The 10,780-nt window shown below is 34.6% G+C and overlaps 1 protein-coding gene across 2 annotated transcripts; it reads left to right on the top strand.

The window, feature by feature from the left end:
- Positions 1 to 2,620: 2,620 nt before the first annotated feature.
- On the top strand, positions 2,621 to 7,313 carry uchl1 (ubiquitin carboxyl-terminal esterase L1 (ubiquitin thiolesterase)). 2 transcript variants are annotated; one of them, NM_201477.1, is given in 9 exon segments: positions 2,621 to 2,714; positions 2,825 to 2,836; positions 3,175 to 3,303; positions 4,336 to 4,471; positions 5,952 to 6,037; positions 6,294 to 6,341; positions 6,435 to 6,504; positions 6,611 to 6,669; positions 6,850 to 7,313. In NM_201477.1, coding segments are annotated over 9 exon segments (657 nt in total). In that variant the 5' UTR covers positions 2,621 to 2,681; the 3' UTR covers positions 6,934 to 7,313.
- Positions 7,314 to 10,780: the final 3,467 nt, after the last annotated feature.

Genomic DNA, 10,780 nt, shown 5'->3' with positions numbered 1-10,780 from the left:
TGTGAAACCTTAGATGGTACCCCACCCTGTAGGTCAACAAACGGATTGAGCAGGTGCTCTTACTGTTTAATAAGGCAAAGAGAAAAACTAGCCTATTTGCAAAGCAACATATTAAGACATGTCAAACACACAAAGATGGGTGTCATGTTACATAAATCTAATGTTTTATTCAGAAAATGTCCCATTGTTAATCATTCACACTCAGATGCATACATTCTGATTAAATTTCAAGCCCAAACACAATTCCCACAGCGCTGTTATTAAACAAAAGGATGCAATGATTAAAAAGGGTGTCAGGATTAAAGCTGTTGTGACCAAACCAATTAAAACTGATTCAAAAACACACATGTAACAAGTAAAAGTAAATTTAAAAGAATAGAAATCAGTCTTTATCATTGAAAATCCTGTAAGGTTTATTGCTTGAATACACAAATGACTGTTGTTCATAATAATAATAATAATAATAATAATAATAATAATAATAATAATAATAATAATAATAATGTAGCATGTTAGCATGTTCGCCTCACAGCAAGAAGGTTGCTGGTTCGAGCCCTGGCTGGGTTAGTTGCCATTTCCGTGTGGAGTTTTCATGTTCTTCCGTGTTCGCGTGGGTTTCCCCTTGTTACTCCAGTTTCCCCCACAGTCCAAAGACATGTGGTATAGGTGAATTGGGTAAGCTAAACTGTCCGTACTGTATGAGTGTGAAAAGAGGTTTCCCAGTGATGGGCTGCAGCTGGAAGGCCATCCGCTGCATAAAACATACAGTATGCTGGATAAGTTATCGGTTCATTCTGCTATGACAACCCCAGATTAATAAAAGGACTAAGCTGAAAACAATTTAACCTACCCAATTCACCTGTATCACGTCTTTAGACTGTGGGGTAAACCAGAGCACCCGGAGGAAACTTATGCGAACACGATCTCCCTGCGTGCTCCGATGCAATGCAAACTCCACACAGAAATGCCAACTCGAATCTCGAATCAGGCTCAAATCAGTGACCTTCTTGCTGTGAGGTGATCATGTTACCCACTGCACCGCCGCATTGCTCGTGGCTTAATCATATTTTAGCAAATTTTAGATAATTTAGCTTTAGATGATTATTTAGCTGAATTAAACAATCTTTTAAACCTGATTAGACTAAACACTTCAGTGTCCTTTTGCAGGCATCAAGGTTTGATTGACATGCAAAAAAATGTTTTTGCATGAGTGTGTACTTGATCATCCTGCATTGTTAGGACTTACCTGGGGCAACAGTGGCTCAATGGTTAGCACTGTCACCTCACAGCAAGAAGGTCTCTGTGTCGAGCCCCGGCTGGTTCAGTTGGCATTTCTATGTGGAGTTTGCATGTTCTTCCTGTGTTCGTGTGGGTTTTCTTTGGGTGCTCTGGTTTCCCCCACAGTCCAAATACACACGGTATAGGTGATTTGAATAAACTATATTTTTTAATCACTTTTAAAAACGTAACTTTTCTGTTTGGCCTATTAATATTATTATAGTTTTTGATTATTGCTTTATTTTTAAATTTATATCTGTTGTTTCTCTTGTTATTATTCTTATGTTTTTATAATTTTCTCTGGGTGGTGCGGTGGTGCAGTGGGTAGTGATGTCGCCTCACAGCAAGATGGTTGCTGGTTCGAGTCTCAGTTGGGTCAGTTGCTATTGTTCTCCCGGATCGCGTGGAATTTCTCGAGGTGCTCTGGTTTTCCCCCACAGGTCCAAAGACATGGACTACAGGTAAATTAGGTTGGCTAAATTGTCCAAAGTCTATATGTGTAAATGAGTATGTATGGTGTTTCCCAGTGTTGGATTGCAGCTGGAACGGCGTCTGCTGCATATAACATATGCTGCATAAGTTGGCGGTTCATTCCACTGTAGCAACCCCTAATTAATAAAGAGACTAAGCCGAAAAGAAAATGAATATTTTATATTTCACTAAATACTAAATAAATATTTATAAATAAATAAACTTGAACTAAACATTAATTTAGTAATAATTTTAAGGTTGACTACAGGACTGACTGCCAAACCAAAGAATTTTTCTATTATTCATCCACTAATAGTCCTTAGAAACTCACATTTCTATATGTGCATTTCAGACACACGGAAATATGGGAGAAAGTAAACAAATCTTAAATATAACCAACATTTAAAACAATTGCTTAAAATGTGTCATAAATTAGCTAGACCTATTAACCAACACTAAGGTCAAAATGAGTTTTAAGAGAAATGAGCAGAGCTGAATTGAGTTATTCAGCTGTGATTTATGCAGCTTTGTTTCATTACATGCAAGTAGACAACATTTGTACTTGATAAAAATAATGCACTTTGAAATTACATTGATTTTTTGGAAGAGAGCAAGATAGTAGCTTCCAGAACCGTCCGGTGGCGGACCGAACTATTTTTGGGAAACACCAACTTTTTCCGTTTCTCTCTCTTCCGTGTTGCGATAACAATATCTGACACTCGAAATACACAAAAAAGTTCCCCTTGCGTAGTGAATATTTATGTCAGCAGTACATTAAGAGCTCTTGTATGTGAACGGACACCCCTCCGGTCTGTGTAAATGGAATATGACCGGGCGCATATATGGTCCTCGTGCTCCTCCTGTCTGGTTTGTGTTTCTCGGGCGGCGCCTTTCACATCTCTGAGGAGTGACGTTCACGACCGTCTGCAACCATGGAGTGGAAACCGATGGAAATAAACCCAGAGGTCTGAAGCTATTTCGTTACTTTTTCCTCGCTGGCCGAACTGTGTATCGTACGTGGCTTCGCTTTCTTCGTAATGACCATGTCGTTTGTGTGCGCTTGGTTTGTTTTCAGATGCTGAATAAGGTACGTTCGCTGAGTCATATGTGATGATGGAAGACTGGCTGTCTGTAGAGGACTGTGGCGTTCGTGGCTACACTGTTTTGGCCCTAAATCTAAACCGAAAGGGCGTGGACTTATACACATCGTCACCATAACACGTATCATGCATGGTTAATAAATAAAAGTGTCCGTGCATAATCCCTCTATTCAGATGTATCGCTTATCTATAGTTGTTAATAATACACAGGCGAAAATGAAATTACCCTGTTATGTTTTACTCTGAGTATATTAGACTTTTTTTTTTCTTTTTTGCATAGATAACGGTATTTAGATGTTTTGTTTTCTCCTGTATTTGTGTGTAGGTGTTGAGCAAGCTGGGTGTGGGCTCGAAATGGCGTTTTGTCGATGTTTTGGGTCTAGAAGATGAATCTTTGTCAGGAGTGCCCTCACCCTGCTGTGCCATGATGCTGCTCTTCCCTTTAACGCAACAGGTACGTACCGACGCACGCTGGCACGCACATGAGCACATCAGTTGACAAGGGCGTGGTCACTTGAAGTGATGTACTTCATTAAAGTGGTAAACCAAAGTATTTTTAAACCTTTGCTAAAATTTCATTATAGCAAATATTAAAACTGTAACTCTTATTGTGCGCTAAAAGTATTGAAAATGAGTGTCTTAACTTATTGATTTTAGTTGATCCCACAGTAAAATCTATTTAATATTAATGCATGACCTTGGATTTAAATTCTTAATAATTGCATTTTGTTATGACTTTTTTTGTTCATTGTGAACCTTAACCATACATTTAATTCCTGGTTTGTTGATCAATATTTACGAATACATCATAAAAAGTCAAAGTTGTATTGAGTAATGTTAAAATGAAAATAAATTTTCTAAATGTAGGTTCAGGAGGAGTCTAATAACATTTCATCCATGTCAATAATTATCATTGTGCACATCTAATCGGCAGCCTTTGCTTCACTGTCCTTGTGGCAGTATTTCTGTCATGCTTCCACCACCCCATCTTCTTATTCTCCTCAGTCTTTATCTTTACAGAAAGGCATTCATAGGGAAGTTCAAACCTAGAGCTCAAGCTGAGCCTTGGGTTCGAGACTCTTTAAAAAATGTGCAAGCCTTTAATGTGTTTGTTTACCATTTTAAAAAGGCTGAATGAGCCAGCAAACTTGTAAACATTTAAGTTTAAGAAAGCCTTTTTTGAATGTTAGCTAAACCCCCCCCCCCCCCCCCCCCATGACTTACTTGAACAAGATATTTTGAAAAATGTTAGAAACCTGAAACCATTGACTTCCATGGTAGGAAAAGCAATCACCATGCAACTCGGTGGTTGCGATTTTCCAGAATTTCAAAGTAACTTGTCCAACAAATAAGAATCTTAAACTGGTTTGAGATGAGTGAAGGTTGAGTAAGGGACCATTTTCAGTTTTAAGCAAACATTCGTTTAACGAATGGGACCTTATTGTTCATTGTTGGTTTTAAATTAATTAAATTTTTTTCTTTTTAGCATGAGGATTTCCGTTCTAAACAATCTGTTGGTGACTGTAAAGATGTGTATTTTCTGAAACAAACTGTGGTCAACTCCTGTGGAACTGTGGGCTTGGTTCATGCTGTGGCCAACAACCAGGACAGTATTGATTTTGGTAAGTGGATATGTTTAAGGAACAGAGCTGATGACCTTGATTTTTGAGTGTTTATTTATTGATTGATGTGGAAAACGAAATATGGAGTACACTTGTATTGATCATAAATTAGGCTTTATTATTGTATGAACAGCATAAATCACATCAAATCTGATCTTCTGACTTTATCAGATTCAGAACAGATGTTTTTCATTGAAACTTAAGTCTGAAGTCAAAATTATTGTGAATAAGATTCACTAGTTTAAACTGAAATGTGAAAGAGACCATAAAAATAAAATGACACCCAGTTTTCTTTGTTTATAGGTTGCATTACATCTACGTTTAAGTTATTCTTAGAATATTAGTATACCATAAGGTTAGGGTTAGTGCAAGTTGAAGTACTTTGAAAAGAGAATGTCTGTTGGAGCAGTGTCGGCAGATAGCTGAGAATTAGTCGACCGTTATATCAAAATTCATCAATCAACTCCATAATTCTGTTTTTAATTAACTTAACTAACTAACTCTGACTTCAATTGCCTTGGTTTTCAAAAAAAAATTTTTTGGGGGCATGCATATGGGTCAGTTTGTGGTCGTTTACAATAGAATCTGATATTGGTCTCAAGAATCTGAGCACTACTCTAGGGATGTAAATTTTATATATATATATATATATATATATATATATATATATATATATATATATATATATATATATATATATATATATATATATATATATATATATATATATATATATTTATATATATATATTTATATATATATATTTATATATATATATATATATATATATATATATATATATATATATATATATATATATATTTATATATATATATATATATATATATATATATATATATATATTTATATATATATTTATTTATATATATATATATTTATTTATATATATATTTATTTATATATATATATATTTATTTATATATATATATATTTATTTATATATATATATATATATATATATATATATATATATATATATATATATATATATATATATATATATATATATATATATATATATATATATATATATATATATATATATATATATTTATATTTGTAGGCAGTTTAAATTTGTGAGCGGCTGCTTATCCAACAAACAATTTTGTGTTTAATAGACAACTAAATGTAGACAGCTTGGCTACAACAAGGCTAAACTTGGGCTGTCAGTGAAAATCTAATAGACATCCAAGGATAGCCCAAAACTGTACTAGTTATCAAATAGACTGATTAGACAGACTTTGTAGTCATTCATTTCTGTTTATTTGATGACTAGTCTTGTGTTGGGCAATTCTTGGAATTGGATGTTCACTGACAGCCCAAATTTAGCCTTGTTTTAGCCAAGATGACCATGTTCAGATGTCTATTAGACATCTTTTAAAAACAAAAACCGCTTAATGGGTAATGATTCATTTTATTTTTTATTTTACTTTTTCTCCCCCCTCCCTACTGTCTGCAGATAATAATTCTGCACTAAAGAAGTTTCTAGAAGCCACCTCAGGGATGTCTCCTGCAGAACGAGCCAAAGAACTTGAACAAAATAAGGTATTTATTAATGTCAAGCCACACAAAGCATGTGATTTCCCACATTTTTTTTTCTCCTTTAACCCAGAAACTGAAATTTTAGAATTGCTGCAAAGTTCATGCGACTAAGGCCCAGTTTTAAATTGTCCTTTTTATTAAGCCACCAGTAGATGGTAATATTGTACTGCTTCACTTTGAATGGTGTTTAAAGAGAACAAATTTATTCAGGCTTGATTTTTGTGTTTTCAAATTAACTCAAGATAATGCTTTTACTCAGGCTATCCAAGAAACTCATGATGCTGTTGCTGATGAGGGTCAGTGTCGGGTAAGGCCAGACTGACATATGCACAACACTAAATAATTTCTTAAATTGTTTAGATTAAACCGTTTTCTTGTTCTCCAACTCTTATTCCAACAGCCAGAGGCAGACAAAGTCAATTTCCATTTTATTACATTTGTCAATGTAAACGGTCGCCTTTATGAGCTGGGTAAGTGGATGACATGTAGTGTATGTGCTATTGTGCCAATGACCTGCATTTTAAATGATAAACTTTCTTACATATGTGAATTTAAACCATGTGTTTTGTACCTCAGATGGTAGAATTGATGGACCTGTGAGTCATGGGCCTACAAAACCAGACAGCTTTGTCATGGTGAGCAATTTTTTTTTTTCTTTTTTTTTTTTCTTTCCTTTCTTGGTCACTGATGTTTATGGCAGCTGTTGCATGTTCTCTCTTATGAACAGCCATGCTGGTCAGAACGGTATATTTAGAGCATCTGAAAACATGGAGTCATTTTGTGAGACTGAAATAGTGAATTCATGTGTCTTTTAGGATGCGGCAAGGGTGTGCCGTGAGTTTATGGAGCGAGAGAAAGGGGAGGTGCGTTTCTCTGCTGTTGCTCTCTGCAAAGCCTGAGAGGAGCCAGACATCCGAGCTCAAACTACTGTACGAACAATTCCACAAAACCCTTCAACCACTTCTATACAGAGCACACAATCCTTAACCATGCCTTGAAACATGCTACACAAACTGCCTGCCTGCCTGTCTTTCAGACTGTGAATCGCTGTCATTTTTCTAATTTATTATTTATTTAATTTAAAAGTTTGTATAAATTCACCACTATTCTAATGTCTAAACTTTATTTTAGATTGATGTACCACTTCTAGTTCTAATTTCTTTGGGCACTTTATTTATTTTTTTTTTTTTTGAGGGGCTAATGTTTAGCAGAAATGTAATGTAAAATTTAAGCTTGAAGGTGCAAGTATGTGCAAAATAAAGGCAGAAGGGTGATCTCATTTAGTGTGACTTGTCTGACTTGACTGTTTTATATGTTTACACCTGGATTTAAGGGCAGACACAGGAGAATGAAATTGGCAAACCCTTATGTGAGCAAACAATTATGTAGTCTAGTACAAATAATAGTTTGGCGCTAGTTGAGCTGCTTTTAGTATTGGTAAAGTCGGACATTGCAATATTTTGGTTTTCATTGATGTATTCACCTTATTCTCAGCTGTCGAGTGGGTGCTGCCATTTGAATCTTTGTCTCGCGACTTCCGGTCTCATTCACTTCCATTCATTTTTTTTGACGTTAACAACTGCTCGTTACGCTGCTTAAAGTTGCAATTTATTATTTTCTTATTATATTATGCTACTTGGTCTGTGTAGTCATGCAAACATTTGTTTGTTGAGCAAGTAGTTTGGCCATTTTCTGCCGTTTATTATTCCTAGTCATTTCTCCCATAGGTGACAGAATCGGAAGTTCTAAGACCGCATTTTAGAATAAGGTCAATAGGGTGACATGAATGGTCTTACTAGAGCTTGAATAGCTCAATTAGGACAATCCATTATTTTTTTTGGAAAGATGCAATGGAGGAGTGGCTTGTGCTTAAACAAGTGAGCATTTGTTTACACTGGAGCTAAGAAAAATGAATGAGCAATAATAAAGTAATAAGTAAATTTTGAAAATGCTCACAGTCCTTAAATGCATGTTAATGACTATATTATTGCTAACCTCTGATATGACTCCACGCATATTGTGTTTGGAACTTTCTCCAGGTCAAGATTAATTCTTAATCAATATTGGCCATCCTGTGATGTGACTATTGTTGATGCACACATTGCATTATCGGTGCTGAAAAGAAATAATAGATCCTCAGGTACTAGATTTAAATGTTCTTGTTTTTTGACAAACCGATGGAGAACATAAATTCTCAGTCTATTTAAAGTGAGTTTGATTATATTTACTTGAATATTATAATTAGTTTTTTTCTTGGACATCTGAATGTCACTTTTACACCCTCATGACAGCTCTTATTTATTATGTCTTTAAAAAAAAAAAAAAAAGCAGCTTTGCTCATTTTAAAGTATCCATCTCTGGATATGCTTCACGAGTGCCAAATGAATTTATACTATACTGCTACAGTATATACCCAAAGCACTTTACTATGAAATGAGCAGTATTTTCCTTAAATACCACAAATGTGCAGCATCCACTTGAAAGGCAAGTGGTGACGGTACCTCCCCTCATAATGTCTATTAATGGACACGAGCAGATAATCATTTAATTGGGCTCAGGTGCAAACTACTCAGCTAAACACAATAACCAGCACCATGTATGAATATCTAGCCCACTTACCTCTTGAAAATTTTTGTTTTTTTTGGAGTCCCTCCTTCACCACAATCTCCTATTTTATTCCATAAGTTTATTCAATCTAGCCTCTGCAAGTATTTTTATGTTTAATATAATATGTGCAATATATATTATAAAATTAATGATGTTTGGAACATTTATACAGCCTTAATCTTCTTATGATACAAACACAGATGAAATAGCTCTGATCATGTAAATGTTTGTACTAACCGTACTGCACATTTTTATTAACTTAACAATAACTTATTTCTGCTGCCCAGTTTGAAAGCTATTTTTCAGCTCAGCTGGATCAAAAATTTATCAAAAAGCTGTGTGTGAAATTGAAATTTTGGACACTGAACCTTTAACAGTTGTTCAATAAACAATATTTTTTTTCTTATGTTCCTGCTGTCAGCTGTTTCTACTCTTTGCTGATGGTAAAAATAAATAACTGAAGTGACCTTTAATTAGCATTTTGCACTTTAAAAATGTATTTTTGTTTATTCAATTAAGATATTTTTCTGGGTCTTAATATTTATTCTTTAATTCATTTTATAAATTCTTATGTAAAAGGTTCAAATTTATGCAACCAATAGTTAATGAACTGGTTGTTTTTTTCATACTTAGTGTTGCTGACTTGTTTGATCTAGCCTTTCATACATTCGACTCAACAAAATAGGTAAAAATAAAGTATAATTAAAATTTAAATAAAAATACAAAGTCATAATTTGCTCTGATATCGGATTTATATCGGTATCGTATCGGACGGATGGCTGCAATATCGGTATCGTATCGGAAGTTAAAATGTTGTATCGGGACATCCTTTATATATATATATATATATATATATATATATATATATATATATATATATATATATATATATATATATATATATATATAAATATATGCGCATGCATGCATACATACAAGAAAGAGGAGATTTTTTTTCTGGATCGGTAAAAGTATGCATTAACAAGAAAATCTTAATAGAGGCATAAACACAGTAAGGTTGTTTATTTGCTGAAATTTGTATAAAAATCAGATTATTTGTATTGTGCAAAGTATATTTGTAATATTTTTGTGCATGTTAAACATGTTGAAAAGGGTGAAACCAGTAAATCATTGAATGAAAGTAATTTTCAATGGTTACGTGACCATCAGGAAGAATGCAGCATCTCATTTCTCACAGGATGCGTTCTTTGTTCTTGCGGTCTCCCGAGTTGGTTCTTCTTAAGTGACCTTTCAAGACTTCACAAGAGTACAGGCCTGTTCTCAGCGTTATTGGAGTTTAGAAACAGCCTTTGAAACCTACAGGTAAGTGTGTGTTGAAGCAGGGTTGGAACTAAACTGTGCAGAGTTGTGGCCCTCCAGGAGCTGTATTTGACACCTGTGTTCCAAATTATGCAATGAAAATTATGACCTTTATGATGACCTCACCTATATACTTGATATGACCACATCAGGTTATGCAGTGGAAAAAAAACACTCCCATTATGGCCACTTATCGAGGAACTCCGATTTCTGTGGAGACTAGATTCGTTTAGCTGTTGATAGTGTTGCCATAGAAACAAACAATTCCCTGCCTGAGGGTGTGAACAGATCTTGACAAGAACGTCATGTTTTGTCATCTCAGAATGACAGTAATTACGACATGCATGACCTGAATGCAGCATCAATTCACAATCCTGTAACAATTCCATGAATTGTGAGACATACGCTCGAGATCCTAACGTTTCCCTCAAGCAATATCAAGTTTTATCTCTCAAAACCTCTTCTTTCTTATTACTCTCTTTCCTAATGCTTGTCATGGAAGTTACATCACAATTCTGTTTTATTTCTGAATTCAGGCTTTTTAGAAAAAAAAAAAACAGATCAGAATAGTCAGAATTGTATGATTAATAATTGCAATTACTTTTCAAAACAGGTTATCCTGTGGCAGTTTCAGTATTTTCAGTTGCTTCATTGCTGACTGTCTGCCACCTTCACTGAAACAAAAGCAAAAGGAGCCAATTATATTCAGAGACACTACATTAGATGTGGCAGTGAGAGTGAGATAGGGAATAAGACAGTGCAGGTTGGCAGTTCAACATTGGTAACACAACCAGATCATCAGAGAAAAACAAAATCACC

This window comes from Danio rerio, chromosome 1 (assembly GCF_052040795.2).
Source record: "Danio rerio strain M-AB ecotype USA chromosome 1, GRCz13ab, whole genome shotgun sequence".
Taxonomy (NCBI): Eukaryota; Metazoa; Chordata; class Actinopteri; order Cypriniformes; family Danionidae; genus Danio; species Danio rerio.
This window is presented reverse-complemented; position numbering and strand designations above follow the sequence as displayed.

Excerpts from the sequence above, each read along its gene's own strand:
- uchl1 (XM_087235218.1), top strand. The coding sequence starts at position 3,274 with ATGATGCTGCTCTTCCCTTTAACGCAACAG. Across the intron at positions 6,342-6,434 it reads CTGATGAGGGTCAGTGTCGG|CCAGAGGCAGACAAAGTCAA; the intron begins GTAAGGCCAGAC and ends TTATTCCAACAG. Across the intron at positions 6,670-6,849 it reads AACCAGACAGCTTTGTCATG|GATGCGGCAAGGGTGTGCCG; the intron begins GTGAGCAATTTT and ends TGTGTCTTTTAG.